The following is a 21,229-nucleotide window of genomic DNA, read 5'->3' as shown; positions in this document are numbered from 1 at the left end:
TGGTCTATATGGCTGCATTTACAAACATTTAATTCTTATTACCTTGATTCTGTCTCACAATTTTTTGCCATCACAGATGGCAGAATTTTATTCACTAGCAGTCTGGCCGTGCTTCAAACTCCCCTGCTCAAGAGCAGGATGTGCTTCCAGGATACCACAGCTCTCTCCATTCCCAGCTTCTTAATCCTTCATGAAAAAACCTTGCTTCTAGAAAACAAATGGACAGGAAAGAGGGGCACCCTGCACCACCCCAGCTGTCCTGGTTCCTCAGTCCCAGATCTTTGGTAGCTTTACAGACAAGATTTAACTCTGCAAAGAAACCACCAACGTGAATGACTGGTGAATGTTTGCATTTTGGTCAAAGCCACCATCTATGCTCTGGAGTTGGAGAGGGATTTGCTCTTATTTTGCTGCTTCATGGTAACTGATTGCTGATAACCCAGAGTGGACTTTTACATAGCTCACACAAAAATAACGCTTGTTTGACCAGCAGAGCCCTCTTTACAGCCCCAATTATCAGAATGATAACAGTAAGCTGGCAACATATCTGTCTTCTCCAAGGAATCTGCCATCCAGGCAAAGGACTGCACACACGTTACCTGTACGTACAGCTCTGGCAGTTCACTTCTCCCACGTCCTCTGCTTTCTTTGCTCTGCCTGTAAATCCACCTCTGATGGGAATATCAGAATGTTTACGAACTGAACACATTTAAAAAAAAAAAATCAGCATTTACTTAATCCCTTATAAAAGCATTTGCTTTTTTCATCCCCTTGTCTTGTGATTTCTCTGCTTATAATACTCCCTCCATCAAACTACACTGATTCAGCCCCCAGCAAAAACCAGTTATACTTGTAAGAGGCATAAATTTAAGGTTTGATGTTTCACAGCCTTGCAGTGAGAGGAGGGGCAGATATTTTCAAAGTCTAGTTTTGTATGCTGCTTTGTATGTATTTCAGCTGTACATTTTATCCCATTGAAGGAACAAAATTTCTAGCTTTTGAACAAGGCACGTGGTGCTTCATTCTAACCCTGAAAAGTGCTGGGATGTGAAATGGCCAGTCAGTGAATATTTTATGTGCAGAGAGCCAGTTTGGGTCATTTTAATGTTTTATGCTTTCATTGTTTTTTTAAATCTGACCATAATATGAGAAAAGGAACAAAAGCACTGTCCAGGACAGGAGTAGTGTCCAAGTGTGTAAGACAAATACTTTGTGGTAGACATCTTCAGAGCCCAAGACCTTTTCAGGACTTCTAGAAGTTGCCAGCAAGTGGAATTGCTAAACTGATTATCCCCTTCATCACAAGTCTCCACTATCTAATGGGCAATTGCTCTGAAATGTCAATATTAACAGTTAAAGTCAAACAACAAATTATTAAGTTCAGTAACATTAACTTTAAATCCTGGGTCAATTAACAACGAATGACAGGATTACACAATATATCCCAGAACCACTGTCATGTTTGCTCCATGTTTAACTTTGATTCATTCTGTCAACTCTTCTGACGAGAGTCAACCGCAGCAGACCTTAGCCCCATGAGCTTTCTGCTCCCTGCTTCCCAGCAACTCTGCCACAACGTGAGGGCCAAGCCCTGTCAAAATTAGTGACCTACACTGAAATAATCTCCTAATCACGATATTCAACCGAAGCAGAGAGAATTTAATTTCACAGGCCTTGGTTATCAAGTAAAATTAAGTTAGCAGTGCCTGCAATAAAACACTGTTATTGTTCCCAACTGACAGGGTAAACCCACTCCCATTACTCACTCGAGTAACCCCACTGATATCTATGGGATGACCAAGGTGACCTGCTGAACGCAAATAATTTAGGTCTACATAGGAAGCTGCCTGACACTTAATGGTCCAGGACTTTGCTTTCAGTTTCTCATGGCCTTATCAGACAAGCTGTTCAGAGTGAAACTTTCCATAGCAAGTATCTGCCTAAGGCTGAACTTGATGAATTTTGAGGTAAAAGGTCCAGAATGAGAGGAAGGGGGAAAAGGACTTACTTTGCCTGTGTTAGAAAAGGAGTCTTATTTCTGCTCACATGAGATGCTCCAGACCCTCCACGCTTTTAAGCAAGGGTTTGAAATTTTGCAGGGTTTAGCCTTGATGTCAAGAATATACATTATGTCATCCCTGTGAAAATTTGCCCAAATTTGGTCATTCAGAAGACCTCTGCCAAGTTCCAGTTTGCATACGTTCAGTAAGAACCTGTTAAGAGTTTGGCAATTCATTTTTCTCAACATTAGGTATTTCCTGAGCGTACTCATCCCCCCATTCTGTGGGCCAAGTAGACCTGGCAGGGTCCACGTGGAACTGCAAGCACTGAGCACCTCGTCCTATTGCTCTTCTGACCTTCCAAGGGCCAACAAAGCACAGGGCACAAGGCCTGAAACCACACTACTGCCTGTCCTGCTTTTTGCTGCTGTCTTGCAGGACTCAGGCAACACAAAGGTGGTAATCTGAAACCCATTGAGGTGGTTTTTATGCCCCAAAGAGCTATGAAGCAATTGCAGACCTGCTTTGTAGTTCAGGTAAGACCCATATTCTGTAAATGGATCTAAATTCAGTGAAGTTCCTTCTTGTTCTTAAATTAGCAACTTCATTATCAGCCAATACAACAAGTAACACAGAAAACCTTTACTTCAGTTCTATAGAGAATACACTGAGGTACATATACTTGCTCTTAAACACCTACATTAATCCTAAAAGCTTAAAATCCTGCCGATGAAGCCTAGAATTTATTTGCATGTAGATATCACATGTAGCTACCTATGTGTAGCCTCATCTCAACACTTACTTGACAAAAGTAATTCCCAGGCCTTTCTATACTGTTGTTTAAACCCCCAGCACTGAAGCTGTATCAGAAAATGCTGGTAGCAGTATTTCCTGCCACTTTAAGCCAGACAAAACAAAACTGATTGCTAAACAAAGAAGAAAATCTTTATGGAAAGTAAAGACATTTACAAGATGCTAAGTCATCATTTAATTATGCAAGAGGGTTTAAAAAGTTTTAATGATATGGAAATGGTGACAGTGCTCTTTTGTGTCTACATTTTTATCCTTGGAATTGTAAAGTACACTTCAGAACCATAAGTATAAAACTGTGAGACCAGTGTAAAATATTAAGATTCAGACAATTAATTACAAGATGGTTTTATTATTTGCCTTGAGGTTTTTCAGTCTTCAGGGTGTGTTTTTATCACATCTGCAACCTCTTCTCCAGCAGGCTCAAAAACTATTCTCTTTTAAACAAAATGAAATGACAGCCAAGAATCCTACCAGCTGAGAGCTCACAGAAAAACATTGACTACCATGAGATTTGTGATAAAACTGCAAGATCTGACAATCCTGCCAATAATTGATTCAGATCTGAAGTAAGAGCCTGAATTCAATCACAATTAATCATGAGAGAAATGATTTGGGTACAAGTCTGTTGAACACATTTATCCCACTGATAATAATTTATAATTTTACCCTGCCATACAGATAATTGGATTTGATTCCCAAGGTACCAGGTTTCTGCTCACACCGTCAGGAATGCCTTGGCCTAAAAGGGTGTGAAAATATTGACTATAAACCAAGAGAGCATAATGAATACTGTAGGACAGTGGGACACACATCTCTTTTATAGGCATGGCAATAGGACAACTACATTACTCATGAGTTATGACACTAACAATCACTTAGGGGACTGCTCTAAATTTATGCCTCTAAAATGTTTTTACTGCACTAGAAAGTCATCATTTCAGCCTATTGCATGTATTCTTTGGTAAGGCCACTTAAAAAAAAAGAAAATCAACATTATTGTTATGCTTAATTGACAGTCTTTTCCATACTCCTTCAACTGTATAAGTCAGTGTTCAGCAGAAGGAATCCTCTTATAATGCTTTCACATGAAATGAGTAGTTATTCAAGTCTACTGTAGTATAAAAAGCCACTCTTAACTTTGCTCATGGGATATCTGGATTTAAATGACTCCCTAATTCAACACTATATATTGCCCTGAAGAAATTCTAGCAAGGCAGATTACAAAAGGAAACATTTCTTTGACAAGATCACTTTTTAAAAATGGGAGCTGTTAAAAATTTCTCGTGCTGGGAATCTGAGTAGTCACACATGGAGATGAAAAGGCAGACAGAGTACAGGAGAGGCAGTGAGAAGTTCACAATCAATGTGCTCATCCATGCCTGGGAATTACCACATCAGAAATGCAATTCATCTGTGCTAGGAAGACTGTCAGAAGCGACATGTTCATTGCAGAAAGATATTTAGAATGTTTCCATAAAAACCATGTCAGTAAGACCAATTCTTTCTACTTAATTCTCCCTTTCACCAGTTCTGTCTCAGTAGATTAATATATCAAGAAATAATGAGAATTTGGGAAACTTGGATGAAAAATACCTCTAGGCCATAGCTTCCTGCATTATTGCCAAGAAAACATGAAGGGAACTGTTTATTCATTTCCAAGGACATAAGAGAAACAGTTGTTAATAGTTCAAGAAATGTAGTTTTAAGAACTACAAAGGGTGAAATTAATAATGATGGTTATTATCAACTAACTAATAATGCCTTCTAGAATAATGCAAAATATGTCAGGTGTTAAACACGTTAACGTGCCAGCCAAACTACTTTCTCCTCACCCCAAGACACTCCCAGGTGATGGGTTTGGATGGGCATAGTACAGTCCAGCATCAGGCACAGCATGGCAGGTAGGAGGGGCAAGGTTAAATCGGGGAGGCATGTGTTAGCACTGTAACAGTTAACTAGTAACTGAATGCCTCCTGGTAAAACAGCAGCAATGAATCTCAGATCTCCCTGTATTTTACTGCTGCAGCAAAAGGATTTTTTGCCTTGACATCTGCTAGAATTTAAATCTGACTCCGAACTCTTTAACTCAACTAAAACTGCTACTGACTCAAAAGGAATTTTGCCTGATAAATCCTGACTTTAAAATTAGAATCTAATGTTATCTTTGTTGTTTGGGACTGAAATCCCAGCAAATACAGTGAACTTATTTTTAAGCAGTTTCATAAAATGAGCATGGATGGTGCAGATCTGACCTGGGCAAGTGGCTAGAACAAGAACCTGCATTTGGTCCAGCGCAGCTCTGTAGGCTGGGAGGTCTCACCGGGGCTGAGCACACTTCCCAGTCAGAGCCCAGGGAGGAACCAAGTGAGATCAGTTGGTATGAAACAGAGAAAGGACATGATACTATCATAGGCATGGTGGCAAAGGAAGGACATTTGTATTTCTTCACTTTTGAGGAATCTAGCTAACTGTTTTATATTCAGATTGAAGAATGACAATTACATTGGTTAACTTGCCATTTTACAATACACATGAAGGGCCAAGCAATGAGTCATTTCTACTTGAGCCAATCCGTTTATAGCATAAAAAGGCAAATACTACAAACGTGCTAAGGCTCTCTTGTTGTAACGCTTTGTCCTTTGCACCAGGTCCCCCCTGGCAGTCTTTGGTTACTTCACTGTGTCTGTGAGGATCCCCACAGCTGGCAGACGAATACTAAAACTGCAGTGATTTCCTCACTTATTATTTTTGGCAAAAAAATGAGGTATTGGACTGTGTGACTCCCACCAGTGCAGAAACGTGTCACTGAAGGAGGCAGGTAGTGACACACAATGAAATTCAGTGAACCTGCAGAAAACCAGAGTGTTTGGCCCTCACAGGAGTGAATTAACACAGGGGTAAGGAAGTGAAAACTTTCTTTCTCTTGCAGAGCTGCTGTGCATCCTCCGACATTGGGGCACTGCTGGAGACTGCAGTAACTTTAGTAGCCTCTTTGCACCCAACCCAATGGCTGTCATTCATTCTGATGAATATGGATTCCTGGGTCCACCCTGACTTTGCTGATGTCCCAGTTTTATGCTACAGCTCCCTCGTCTGTCCCTCTGGGGAGAGAGAGGCACCCGGAGCCTGTCCACTCTGAATCTCCCTAAAACTGACAGCAAGTGCTTACTGAGCTTTCCAAAAAGGCATCACAGCACCAGTCTGTCCCATGGGTAAATGTCAATGAGGCAGAGGTTTAGGGTTTACTCTCAATATCTAGTAAACAGCATCGATGCTGTCACAAAAGACTGGGTTTTTTTAATAGTTTAAAAAAAATGTGCATTTTTATACATCTGCATTTCTATACATCAAAACAAGGCTCATTAAAAACAGGTGAGTGGAGCAGGCAAATTCCCTTCTTGTTGAAGAAAGGAAGAAGTGAGTATAGTGCATTGCAATCCAAAACCCTTCATACAGGGAAGCTCCGGGTCCCAAACCCAAATTAGGCTACACAATACCAGTAATCATCAGAAGAAATTTAGATGATAGAAAACATATTATACTGATAACTTCCTGGAGTCATGCCTATCTTTGTGTTACTAGTCACCACCTGCATAGGTGAAGCGAGGTTAATCACAGTAGGAAACTGTTATGAAATAATTTTGACAGAGGAAATAACCAATTAAGTTTCCCCTGTGGCAAACAAGCATAGTTGCAAGCGTTTGAGCTACTCTGGAAACAATAGTACTATTCACAAGCTTAAAGTAACTAGATTTTAGTATGTTGCAGAAGCAGGATGTAAGAGAAAAACCTTCATGTATCAACAGCTATAAAGGACACACTGTAACTCCAGCTATCTTCCATATATATATATATATGAACATATGCATACACCTTCTATTTAAGGAGGCTCCCCAACACGCTGAAGCCTGCTACACACACCTTGTTTGTAACGTGTAAATCAACAAACACAGGCAAAGCTTTCAGCTTCTAAGAGCATCTTTCTGATCAAGTGTGCTTTTGCAAACAGATGCTGCAGAGCATGAAAACAACCATTCTGACTAATTCCACCCCTCTCAGCAGAAACCCTATCTTTAAAAGTCACTCATCACTGAATGGCCTTTGGTCTGCAGAAAAATGTGAAGTATGCTTTAATTACATCCCCAGTGGCCTCCCATTTGATGTCCTATCCACTGTATCTCTGGCGAGACAGCCTTATCTCTGGATATTTTTCAATTACACTAAACAGCATTTATTCAGGTCCTCACTGATTCACTGTATCAGTATGTGACTGTAATTTTGAAAAGTGAAGTCTGCCTCATTAAACAATGTAAGATTCCCAGTAACACTTAATAATAATGGCTACGTTAATTAACATTACATTCAAATGGAATCCCTCTGAGGATACGTATCATACTGCTAGCATGTTTATACCTAATGTGTTAACATCAACTCATGTTCTTACAAGAGAATTCTTGCTTTATAACAATACATTCTAGTTGTGAATTAAGCACCGCTTGATATGTTAGATATGCTGTCCCCATATTTTAGTGTACTATATCATTCATATGTTTCATTCACATTTTGTTTCCTCTTTACAACAGCTAGTCATATGCATCAAATAAACTGGATATCAGCCCTGCGCGGTGAAGATGCCTTTTCTGTGTCATCTGAGTTTTCAGAGTCAGCCTCTTGCAGCACTCCGCAATACACAGAGAAATTCCCTCATGCACATCTTACCTCTTTGGTGTGGGTATGGAAGGAGACTGACATGTCCAAGAGAAGTTTCCTCTGTTCCACCCTCCGGACGAAGTCCTGAATCCGTACTTCCAGATGCCGGGCTGCTTTATAGATCTCTTCAGGGTCACATTCCCCAGTCTGAGCCAACTGCTCTGCAGCCTCCAAAAGCTTGTCTGCATTGGTGTACGTATTCTACCAGCAAACAAAGCAAGAAACGGAGTATGAGTAATACAACTGTGGCAAGTAAACCCCTGAAACAGGCTGTTTATACTTTCAAAGGCATGAAAGCAAGTGATTACCAGAGTTTTAAAACAATAGTAATAATTCCTACTGGCACTGCCATTTATGAAAGGAGACTGTATAAAGCCACACAGACTGACCCCTGAGCACACATGAAATAATTTCTTATTTGAAACACACCACCCCAGCCCAATCCTGCCAGGCACAGCAACAGGACTGTGCACTTGTTTATTTCCAAGTCTCCTGGAATTTCTCAAAGATAATGTAATGAAGCAAGTGGGACCAACCACCTCAGAAGCCTACGGTGCCTCACGTGACACTCAACTACAAGCTTGTTGCAAAGGCCTCCCAACGGCTTTCACATTACAGCATGTAATCACATTAGTCTCAACCTCAAGAAACATTTGCCTTTCACTGGCTTTTGTGAGATAACTTGAGTAGACCGTGTCTTCAAGTTCCTTCTACGTTTTTTGCTCTCATCTACTGTTGTGCATCATATTTCTAGACGGCGTAAGTCTATTTGATTAGCTTGCAGCTGCCAATATGTAATGCTCAGATTGCTTTGGAGGGGTATCATTTCCAGTCTGTCCGAGGTATGTACGTGCCCTCCATTACATAAGAATTTGAACACTTCACCATCCTGAATAGATTTACTCCATAGCCACAGCCTTTGCGATATGAGATTTATTACCCCTACTTTACAGAGAGGGAACTGAAGAACGCAGAAGCTAAGCGATGTACCCAAGACACGCCAGACTGTGGAGGAACAGAGGTGAATTCCATGAAACTTATCTCAGCTTTCAAACTACCTGCCCATCCCTTCTCTCCCTCTTTCATGTTTCTAGAAAACACCACTGAATTAATACACCAGAAAGTCTCATAAATAACAGCAGAAATTGAAAGGGAGTGCAGTCATCTTCTCCATAGCCATAGAGCGATGGTTTAGTCAGCTATGTTTAGCTAACTAAACATAGCCAGCCCTTGTTGTCATAGAAAAGCTTTCCTCACTCAAGTTGAGGCCAATAGCTCTGTGGCATCTAACACAACAAAAATAAGGAGAGACAAAGATATCAGCTTAAGGGTGTTTCCAGTACTGGGTGAGATCTTCAGAAATGCTCAGCGTTGGCCTAAGACTGCTTTCACTGGGAATTTTAACCTCCCCATCAATAGCGGCAGAATTGTAGCACTTCCCTTTTCAAAATTCTGCTGAGAATCCTCCTCCGTTTAAAAATGCATTAACTTTATACATATACACAAAATACCTTTGAACACTGTGGACACACATGTGCTTCTGAGCATTGAAGGAACACTGTCGAACATAAAAGCCATAAATCAAGTCATGTTGTTATTACTTAGATAATATCCTGCTGCAGTAAATAGTTGTTGCTGGAGAAAATATTCAATACAAAGATGGAACACTGGCCTCCAAGTGTTTAATGGGGGAAAATATTTCCAGTTACAAAAAGCAGAAAGAAAACAGCTCATTCACTGTTCATTTTCCCAGTTTCTGAGGGCTGACTATAAATACACAGTATTTGCATTTCTTCTTTTGGACTGTGAAGAATGTATTCTAGACAGTTTTGTTACCAATAGTAAATTTTTATTCCCTCACTTTCAGGCCACTGCTATAATGGTTAGGTTGTTAACAGTGGCAAAATGCTATGTTTTAATAATCATTTTTTGGAAACCTCTTTAGCTGAGAATTTGTAAAAAACGTTCCATTTAATATGATCTGAATTAGGGTCCAGTTTCACTTAACAGCATCCTTTCTGAATGATCCTCTTCCAATAATATTTGGAGCAAATGCCAAAGTCTACTCCACTCTAGGGTTTTTCACACATTACCACTACAACAGCTCAAACACCAGTCCAGCTCCCTGGGGAGAAGGCTGTCTCCTGCTTTTATTTATAATATTTAGTATACTTTTAAATGCGTTCACTCTCTGTTTATGGCACAGATTTGAGACGCAAACATCTTTGCTGAAATACAGTATGAATACAGCTTTGCTACATTTGTCCCTAACACACTTATGTTCATCTCTGCTGAAAACCATTACAAGGTTACTGGCTCCAACATGTGATGTACCTAATTACATCTAGGTGATGTGAGTTCACCAATATAATGATCAGATATAAATACACTGCATGGTGAAAAGGGTGTAGGCCGAGCCCTGGGGAAAAAAAAGAGTGCAGATTGGACTCAACAGAGGCTCTGGCCACACTGCACAGACAGTAAAGGATGCAGCAGTCCTGCAGCAGTCCCTTTGTATTGCACAAGGTTCTCCAAAGGCAAAGGGGATTTTCTGCAAGGAAGCTGGCTGGATGTAGAAGGAGGCGCATGCAGCGCTCTCCCTGGGCGCTGGGCTGGGCTGTGCCAGGCACTGTCAGCATAGAGTGATGCTTCCCTGAAGCATTCATAGCTAATGTTGGACACGTTTGCTTAAGAGTGTCATACACAAGAAGCTTTAACACAGCACATTTTAAGTATGGTGAAATTTTTGTTCACCTCTTTTTCTATCTTTGTCCACTGAGTTCCCAGCTAAGTGTCTGGGTTTTAAAAACAGGTGCAGTTTATGATAGGAAAAACACTAATGACTTTATCCCTGTCATTCTAGAAGGAAGGCCTGGTGCTGAGAGATTTCCAGCTCACTGTTGCAGATTTAAGAGGTTTAGATACATTTCAGATAAGCAACCACATTTCTGAGTTAACCACACTTGCCTTGAACTTCAGAGTTTGACGTATTCATGAAAGGATTGTCATCCACTGTCAGATGAGATATAAACACAGCACAGGCCAAATAAGCTAGAGGTTACTTATTTGGTGAGGGCCTGCTCTACTTTTGTTCTGTTTATTTGCTTCAAGTGCACATAAATCTTATCAGAAGTTGTTATGCATATCAAATATTTTCACGTACATCTATTTCTCTACAAGTGCTGAACTAAACCTATGTTGAACCTGAGAGCTTCATCCTTGTTAGTACTGTAATGCTGCACTGCTTGCCTGCTTTGTACATTTTCATCCTGAGCTCGCTCTCTTGTTCAGAAGCTCTTCAGAGTACAGACCCTTATTTCATTTGTTTGAAGCACTTTGTACTTTTTTGGTGTGACATAACCCTGAATCAGGCAGGGTGGGAATCCAAGACAGAATTAAGTCTCATGATGAAGAAAAGCATATAATGCCTCCTTGTCCTGCTACCCCCAACCAGAAGAGGTGACCTCAGATTCCCAGCCCTTCTGAGATCTGGAAGGATCTACCAGGAGCATAGGATCTAGGTACATCTCCAAACTGGCACCAAGATTCAAAACTTTGGAAGAAGGTAAGAGCTAATGCAACCACAGAAGGAAATTTTTGCTACTAGAAGGACAATCATGGCTGTCCCCTTTTCTGCAAACTGCAGACCCATGGAAGGTTTTCTGTGGCATGCTGAGGAAGGTGACACCAAAAATGGCTAATCCCTCCAGAGGGAAGATCCCATGAAGAATCTCTCTTCTACATCTGTGGAAATTAGTTCCTGTCAAACAATAATAGCACAAGTTCCACAGAAAAATAATCTATGAGTTATAAAATGATATGCTCGCTGAAACTTTAGGGTTGTATGGTATTTTTTCCTAACACTGCATTAACCCCTGAGAGAACTGTCATGTGTAAACCCTTGAAATTCTCAGTGATCTACTAACTGGCACTACATAGTTCTGCACCGTTTCAAGCACAAAACCAACTTCCACCTCAAATATCTTAATAATCTTTCTATACTAATCTTTGTATAATCACCTATTTCAATCATGCAATCTGCAGTCACAAGAAAATGAAACTGCACCCTTCAGGTTTTAGAATGGAAATGGCTGTAATATATGCTTTTGGAATTCATTTTAGACAGAACCAGGCAGCTTTCATATCTCTTCTGTTTCTTGTAAATAACAAAAAAGAAACACAATTATGGAAAAGAAATAGACTAACAAAACCTATACAAAAATCCCTACCACAATTTGGAATTGGAGGTGATTGTTGTCTTATCCCATGGCAATATTTACTAACAGGATTCCCATAACTTTGGTTCATTAATTGTTAACAGGTTGATATTCTGTAGCAAGTTGAAAAAAATTATTTATTAAAAAGCTGATGTGAAATTTGCCTCTTACATTTATCACGCTTCCCTTTGCGTTTCAGACCAACAAGCGCCAAAATGTCAGGATCCATTTCTACCTCTGAGCCAGGTAGCAGATCTCAGCTGAGATGCCACCCTGTCTCCAGGTTAACGCATATGAAGTCATCGCTGCACTGGAAATGCACTATCCAAACACAGCTCTTTCAGCAAATTGCCTAAGATATTTCCTTAAAGTTGAAACAAACAGTACTTTGACCATAATCTTTGTGCCAGAGAAGTGTTTCATCAGTTGTTCTCTCCAAATCTTCTTAACCCAGAGTAAGCGTTGCACTGATTATCAACATCAGAGAGCACTGGCTGCATGCAGTTTGTGCTCAGCCTCATCTGTTACACAGAAAATAGCATTGCAGTGCTCAGTACAAACCAACCAAAGGGCCCCAATTCTGGTTTGAAAGTATTTGGCATTTTTTTTCCTAATTAAAAATAAATAACTAAATGAAAAAATACTGAATAAAGCATCAGTTAATTCTTGGACCAATATAACGTTAGAGGCAGCAGAACAGAAATATTTTGCCTTTCTTATTTATGGTATGTATTGCAAGCTAAAGTAGTCTAATATCTTAGTCACTTAGAAACAAATTAGAATGGAATGGAATAGAATAGTTCAGTTGGAAGGGACCTACAATGATCATCTAGTCCAGCTGCCTGACCACTTCAGGGCTGACCAAAAGTTAAAGCATGTTGTTAAGGGCATTGTCCATGTGCTTCTTAAACACTGACGGGCTTGGGGCACCGACGACCTCTCTAGGAAGCCTGTTCCAGTGTTTGACCACCCTCTCAGTAAAGAAATGCTTCCTAATGTCCAGTCTAAACCTCCCCTGGCGCAGCTCTGAACCATTCCCATGAGTCCTGTCACTGGATACCAGGGAGGAGAGCTCAGCACTCCACGTCCCCTCCTCAGGAGGCTGTAGAGAGCAATGAGGTCACCCCTCAGCATCCTCTTCTCCAAACTAGACAAACCCAGAGTCCTCAGCCGCTCCTCATAGGACATTCCTTCCAGCCCTTTCACCAGCTTTGTTGCCCTCCTCTGGATGCATTCAAGTATCTTAACATCCTTTTAAAATAAAATTAAAAAAAAAAAAAAAAAAAGAAATGTACCAATCATATGTATTTGTGCTTTTCACTGACCCCTCCCCGCATTTTTAAGCCATCAATGTAGTGCAGCATTTTGGTTTCGACACAAGTGCATTTTCAGAAAACGATTCCATGTAGTTTTCCCTCTACTCCTAGCAACTACACTTGTAACTAGTTTATTACTGCATGTTTCTAGGCAGGTTACATTGAAAATAGTTGTGTCTAATGGCAGTCCAGGGCAGAGTTCGTGGCCCAAATCTGGGCAATTTTTTTCCAGAACAATCTCCCCTTGCACAGTATTTTACAGCTGTTTATTATATTTGAGAAGTTTTCATGGTAACTGTCTCCAAGATCTCCAATGTGTTGTGAACCATGCTGATCAGCCAGAGAAAGATGTTTAGTTGTATACATCAGGAGAAACATGAAGTAGAGGAACAGGGCAGGTGATCAGATACACTACCGCATTAAACACAGACGACATACCCTGGACACTGCACTTCCTACGTAGATGTTTAGATATGCTGAAGGGGAACAAGGCAGCACTGGTTTGCCTTATTCTGTGTTAAGTTCTGGGGCTGTGAAAGGCAGTTCCAGGCAAAGGTTCCTCATATTGATTCAGAGAGCTTTGTCACCTAGGTTTTACCATATAAAAGGCACAGAAGAGACGGCATGTCTAGAGGCCAGTAAGTACTGACTAGAGAGACAACTTAGATGACTAGTTTAGATCTGATCTTCTTGACTAAAGACTAGTGACGTGAATCCCATCTGATGCCTGCAGGCTGAAGCTTAGGAGACTTATTAGGTTCTCTCTGATGTGGTATCTCCTTTACGTTCTTTAGAGTCGTGACTCGACTCTTCAACACCAAAGATGAGATTGCAGTATTATTACTCCTGCTGTGAAGATGGGATGTCGAGACAAAGTTCAAAGCCTGATCCATCTCTCACTGAAAACAGTAAAAAGGATCTTACTGACTTCAGTGAGAACTGGGTCAGCCTCCTAGCCATTTACTCAAGATCGCAGGAGGAGACAAAAAATGGCAAAGGGCTAAAAATAGAACTCCGGAGGCCTTGTACCCCTGTTCTGTGCATAGACAGCGGGTAGCACTCCTCCCTGCAGAAACTACAGCACGATTCACATTCACAAAATGATAATTATGGCGCTGATTCTGCATTTCTTCTCAATCCTTATAAACTACTGTTATCCTTAATTATGAAGTTCAGTTACTGCTATCAGATTCTTTGCTCAAGCCATTTTGTTAAAATTAGCTCCAGTTTTTTGTTTAGGTTAAGTGATCTCACAGTCAGGCTTTTGTGGAGAATTATATCTTTAGTAATTTGATATTCTAAAGCTAAAATGAGTGACCACAATGAAGCGTTTCTTTGATAAATAATCTGGGGTTTAAGGAAGCATCCATCTTTGTCAAAATTCCTCCTCCCTTAAGAAGGGCAAAGGCTAAGTGCATATGATGATCTAATGTAAGATGTGATTTTATTCAGTTTGAATTTCACATAATCAAATCAAGACCTGTATTCTTACTTGTGCTCTATTGCTCATTCAAAACAGACTTACCACGAATTACAGTTACAGAAGTTAAAGGCAGAACATCTCTCTGAGGTCATGCAGCCACTTGCTCTATCAGTACAGGATTGTTCCCTACTGTACACTGGAACGGAAACTTCTTCAGACCTTTTTAAAAAATATCCAGGTTAATGAAGTTTCCATCACCTTCTTTTGCAGACTGTTCTTCCCTTAGATATGGCAATTAATCTTAAGTTTTTCTTGTCACAATTTTGCCCCAGTTCTCCTTGCACTGTCCTTGAAGTTTGAGCTCTGCAAATACTACAGCCTGTTATATTCATCTTTTGATGGACACGTAAGAACATGCCTACCTTTAAATGAGTGAATCACATCTGTTTAAGTAGTTTAACAAATGAGGGTCTCAGGTAAGTTCGTGAGTGCAAGCACGTGTGAGTGTGTGTCCAAGTATCAACCACCTGACAATTTCAACAAAATTACCACTATTCTCAGAACTGCATCTATTTGCGAACGCAGTCTAGGAACCAGAGTGCCTGGAACGTCTCCTGTGCTTCAGCACACCAGCAATGCCTAGAAAACCTCTCTCCCAGCTCCTGGAAAAGTTATCTTTGCAGCTGGTACATGGGGTTGAAAGGTCCTTAAGCCTCTCATCTCCCATTGTGGGACTATGGTTCATTCACAATGTTTTAAATGATTTCTCTTCAGACATTTTCTGGCTAAGCATGTGTATTTACTGATCCATTGTTACTTCTTTCCTCACCAACATCTGAAGCTTAGCTCAGTTCACGAACATCCACAGATTTGGGGAATGTGAAGTTTGCTCCCATTTCAGATAGCTAAGAGGCCAGATATAATACCATGCTGGTACTAATTACTATTTTACACCTCCAGTAATTCCATGATTTCAGTAGATTATTTAAGCATAAGGGATTTTTCAGCACGAATGAGAAATAAAGAGTTGCCAGGAATTACGAGGTGGATATCACACAGCATCCTCACTAACCATCACCAAGAACCAGATATTTTTCCATGTATCGTTATCTTTTATTTATGATTTTTCCTCAGGGTTCACATACAAATTGAGCTGAATTTATTATTTGAATTTAAAAGAATGACACTTACACATTACGTCAAATGCTGAAACCCCAGATAAAGCGTTTAAAAGCTACCTTAGACCTTCAAACTAATAAATAAGCAAGATTAGAATTAACAGCTGGAAATACATTAGCTAAAAGAATTCTTCTTTGTGCTATTTCATATTGAGTGCTTAGATTAAAAAAAATATTGCCTATATTTTACCACATCAACTCTTCATCTCAATCAGAAGTGCAGTCATACATCAAGTAGAGAATACTCTTATTACCACAATCACACTAATTAACTCCAGTGTGATCACAACCATTATCCAATTAAATGCCAGTGAAACATATAGTGAAATAATGTTTTAAATGCCATCTAATATCACACATCATATCCAATATTAGTAAGTATGCAAAGACACATAGATGCAACGTGCGTGCACAAAGAACAAGATAAGTTCTTAGCTCAGTGTGGTCTGCTTAACCATCACTGAATTTTTCTATCATTACTGAAAAGTACCATCTGTTCAAGAACTTTACTTTGAAGGCCTCCAAAACTATTTTCTTCTTCTAAATCAGAATGCTCAAAAGCATGTTTGGCAAAGATCTAGACTTTTCAAACCTCTGCTTAGATTTTTTTTTTTTTTAAATGTTGCAAGATTCATTTTTATTTTTGTTGCAAGGGAGAAGATAAGGTATTTCATTCTTTTTGTAGGCAGAAAGACTACACCCACCAAAGGCTTCACCTGGCGCCTGGCAAACTTCCTCTTTCCTCCCTATTTTATTTTAATGAGTATATATGTGCAAACTCCTCTATTAAACCACTAAGCGCTTGCTTTATATGAGATAAGTAAATAGTCCTACTCCTTCCAGGGAAGCCATCCGCACACTTCTTGTTATAAGGAGGGCATATCATTGCAGGATTACACTGGAGTCTAATAAACTGTACCTTCTTCAAAGATGTGTAAACTACCAGAAATACATGCACGTTTACATTTTGTGAGATGGGATTTAAGAAGTTTTGATCTACAAAACTCCACGTAGGAGCTGGAGCAACACCCCTTCGGCACAAGGATGAAGTTTTAATGCCACAAAGCCGTCTTTGGCATTTTTCCTGAGGCAAGAGAGGTTGCCAGCTGAGACAGCAGTGCTGCCCCAGGAAGGCTCATCCACTCGATCTAACACACGAACAAATCCGTTTACAAACTAAAGAACTGTCAGAGGAAAATTTTCAGAGACTGCATTGAAAAAACTTGACAGTTTTACCTGAGGGGGGTCTCACAGCCCTTCAAAGCCAGCAGTTATACCTCACTTTGGCACCTTAAGGCACCCTAAATAGAAAGAGTATCTACTTAATACGGACGTTCATTTTGTGCTTATAGCGGAAGGACTAGGAAATATGATGATAGGGTTATGCAGGTAAAGATCAACTAATACTCTTCGGAATTTTTTTTTTTTCTTCTGTCACCCTACTGCTCTTCTGGGAGAAGCATACCTAAACAGCATATTAAAATGAGATGATTAAATACTCCCACTGCTGTTAAATATTTTCAATATTTTATGGACTCTACAAGGATGTACAAGAATTAGGGAAGATATCTGAAATTGATGATTATTGGCGCAGTTTTATCCTAGCATTTGATCTTTGGTAACATCCATAAAAAGAGCTTGATCCCTTCTCTTTGAGAACATCCTTGCACAGTAACAGGCATGTGGAAGTGAGCAACAGCAAGGACAGCAGAACAATGAAGACAACATAACTGACTGAGATGCCATTATACAGTAGTTCAGGTATTAGACATGAAACCAAACTGGTTTTAAAGCCAAAAAATAATATCATCTGATATTGGTTAATGTTATGCAGCACGGTGAGTGTACCAGTAAAACAGTATTATCACTGCACAATGACTTGATAATTGGGTGATTAGCAGAGTGTATGAATGAGAGCTGCTCAAGTGACTGTAAGGTAACTGAGCCTTTAAAACTCAGCAAAGGTGAGGAAATGAGGAAAACTTTTCCGCCCCGCCCCCACCCCCCCAAAAGGACAAGGAAGCACAAGAAGGCAACTGTCAGGAGTGAAATGCAGCATTTTGAAAGCTTCTCAAATGATAAATACCATCAACAAGCCCAGACAGTTCACGGCAAAGCCCCACAACTTCTTTATGATAGGGGAAAAAGGGAAGGTGAATGGAGAAAAAAAGAAAAATGTGTGGCAGCTCAGAGGTGAGCAGCAATGTAGGAGTGCACAGTATTGTTTTCTGTCCCAAAGGCTCAGCTCACATCTTTTCTGAGCCCTGCAGACATGAATGCAATCATGACAGCTTTATCAAGTCCTGCCGGTCTCCTAAACTGAAATAACTTCAGGCATTCTGGGTTTCATATCATGCTCACAGTTTGGAGATTTCAAAGACACAGCAATGACAGTATTAAAAGGCTTTAGACCATCAGCAGCACTGGGAAAAGTTAGTACCAAATACAACTAGCAGCACTACTGCCTTGAAAACAGAGACAGAAATAAACCTATGAGGATGTGAATTCTGTAAACTGCCTGGCTTTGTTTCTAGTGTCTAGGTTTTTATGAAACCTGCTTTAAATAAGACAACAAAGCATTTCCTCTCCCTGTTTCCCCCACAGCCACTACCCTGACTCAGCTGTGCCTTTATTTCCATTAATGTAGAGATGGGTTATAACATCTTTCCTGAAGCACATTTTGAGCCACATGGAACTGTTTATAGAATGAGGTAATGTTTAACAGAAGAAAATTCAGCAAAACTTTGTCCCGAATTCTCCAAAGCTTTTGGCTTAAGAATTCCTATATAGGCAAATAGAGAAACTAGGCAGTCTGGAGCACAAGACAGTACTGCATATACATCACATAACAATCATTCTTTCTTTCTATCTGGTAATATGTGACAGTAATATTACTATATGCAACACAGGCTGCTGCAAAAAGGTAAGTCTACCACAAATGCATCATAGGACCTCAAGATTTGCAGTGAACTCTATTTTGCCATAAGTTAAAGACCACCTCTGACAAGCAAACTGATGTTTGACAGATAAAATGCGGAGGAAGATATGCCACAGCCTTTTAGCAGGGTCAGTGCACTGCTGCTACCTCAGGAAGGATACAGAGATTTAATGAAATTTTTGCTGCTGCTCCTTTGAAACACAGATTACCTCCCTGACACACTGCATTGCATCAGCTCCCATGCGCCAACCCAGGTGGGAGTGATGCAGGAAATGGACATCTTGCGTCTTGCGGTGCAGCAGAGCTAGTGCCATGTGCTAGCACTGTCTATATTCCCTCTAGACTCAGAGGGAAGCAGGGAGTCCCTTGGTGTTCTCCTGGATCCCTTCTATTTGCCCAGGCAAGTTTAACTTGTAGCAAAGATTCACTTAAAAATTGGTCTTTCCATCCAGAGTAAACCTCACACTTCAGTACGCTGCCTGCTGGAGACAAAACACGTGATGAGAATAAAACACCAACGCCTCTGTTTTGTTGACAATTTGGATATTTCCATTTGGCAGAATGAGGTTTCTCAACATACCCTGTGAACAGGAATGGTAACACACCACCTGTCCACCGCTCAGATAACCTCCATCCCCATCCCTCTACTCTCTGGACCTCAGATAATTTGATGGCAAATGCCCCTCTGCTATGTAGAAGAACAAAGCAGCCTCCCCAGCTTCAATTAAAGTTGAAATAACTTTTTATTTCATCTCCTTGTTCCAGCTCAGTGTCCTTAGGAGCAGGTCAGCAAGATGGTCCCTTTGGATTCAAAAATCTCTTCACTGTCAACATTAATTCAGCTCTCCGTCATGGTTTACACATTGGAATTTGTTTCAAATGAGTAGAAACCATTCTCTGTATCTTATTAGATTTATAAACCAATTTTTCACCACTGTTACTTCCCTGACATGTGAACTGTCTGTACAGCTTACCCATCAAGTTAGTTCTTCAGAGGTGCCACCAAAGCAAAATGGACTAAGGGCTTAGTCTTCTCTAAAACTTAAAAAGATTAAAATCTTCTGTAACAGCTAGAGAGATGTACTGCATATTTATAATGAGGAAAAATAAAAGGGGTTTTCACTACCCTGGAAGTAATAAACCATTTTATTTATTTATTTTACACCAGACTAATTCATACATTTTAGAAAAGTTCCAGACAGGAATTAACATTTTTCATGTTAGTCAGAAAGCATTCATATGAGCTCAACGATTGTGATGATGGTACAATTGAGTGTCTATGGGTAAGGATGAGGGGGAAGGCCAATGAGGCAGATATCCTGCTGGGAGTCTGTTATAGACCACCCAACCAGGCTGAAGGGGCAGATGAAGTGTTCTACAAGCGGCTGGCAGAAGTCTCTCAATCGCTAGCCCTTGTTCTCGTGGGGGACTTCAACTTCCCGGACGTCTGCTGGAAATACAACACGGCAGAGAGGAAGCAGTCTAGGAGGTTCCTGGAGTGTGTGGAAGACAACTTCCTGACACAGCTGGTAAGTGAGCCTACCAGGGGAGGTGCCTCGCTCGACCTGCTGTTTACAAACAGAGAAGGACTGGTGGGAGATGTGGTGGTCGGAGGCCGTCTTGGGCTTAGTGACCATGAAATGGTAGAACTCTCGATTCTTGGTGAAATAAGGAGGGGGACCAGCAAAACCGCAACCATGGACTTCCGGAGGGCGGACTTTGGCCTGTTCAGGACACTGGTTGAGAGAGTCCCGTGGGAGACGGTCCTGAAGGGCAAAGGGGTCCAGGAAGGCTGGACGATCTTCAAGAAGGAAGTCTTAAAGGCGCAGGAGCAGGCTGTCCCTGTACGCCGTAAGAAGAATGGGCAGGGAAGACGACCGGCCTGGCTGAACGGGGAGCTCTTGCTGGGACTCAGGAAAAAAAGGAGAGTTTACCACTTGTGGAAGAAGGGGCAGGCGACTCAAGAAGAGTACAGGGATCTCGTTAGATCGTGCAGAGAGGAAATGAGAAAGGCAAAAGCCCAGCTAGAACGCAATCTGGCCGCTGTCGTTAAAGACAACAAAAAAAGTTTTTACAAATATATTAATGACAAGAAGAGAGCCAAGGAGAATCTCCATCCTTTATTGGATGCAAGGGGGAACATTGTCACTGAGGATGAGGAAAAGGCTGAGGTACTCAATGCCTTCTTTGCCTCAGTCTTTAACAGGCAGACCAGTTATCCTCAGGGTACTCGGCCCCCCGAGCTGGAAGACGGAGACGGCGAGCAGGACGAACCCCCCGTAATCCAGGAGGAAGCAGTCAATGACCTGCTACGCCACCTGGACACTCACAAGTCTATGGGGCCGGATGGGATCCACCCGAGAGTGCTGAGGGAGCTGGCGGAGGAGCTCGCCAAGCCGCTCTCCATCATTTATCAGCAGTCCTGGTTAACAGGGGAGGTCCCAGATGACTGGAGGCTTGCCAATGTGACGCCCATCCACAAGAAGGGCCGGAAGGAGGATCCGGGGAACTACAGGCCTGTCAGCCTGACCTCGGTGCCGGGGAAGATTATGGAGCGGCTCATCTTGAGGGCGCTCACAAGGCATGAGCGGGACAACCAGGGGATCCGGCCTAGCCAGCATGGATTCATGAGAG

General features: G+C 41.1%; 1 protein-coding gene across 13 annotated transcripts in view; it reads right to left on the bottom strand.

The window, feature by feature from the left end:
- KALRN (kalirin RhoGEF kinase) overlaps positions 1-21,229 on the bottom strand; it is a 536,830-nt gene that overhangs the window by 218,620 nt on the left and 296,981 nt on the right. For all 13 annotated transcript variants that reach the window (XM_076342988.1, XM_076342996.1, XM_076342997.1 and 10 more), the window contains one exon: positions 7,533-7,724. In XM_076342988.1, the coding sequence (XP_076199103.1) occupies positions 7,533-7,724 (192 nt within the window). The remainder of the gene's footprint in view (positions 1-7,532; positions 7,725-21,229) is intronic.

Source organism: Aptenodytes patagonicus, chromosome 6, assembly GCF_965638725.1.
Source record: "Aptenodytes patagonicus chromosome 6, bAptPat1.pri.cur, whole genome shotgun sequence".
NCBI lineage: Eukaryota > Metazoa > Chordata > Aves > Sphenisciformes > Spheniscidae > Aptenodytes > Aptenodytes patagonicus.
Note: the sequence above shows the minus strand (reverse complement) of the source record. Positions and strands in the feature narration are given on the sequence as shown.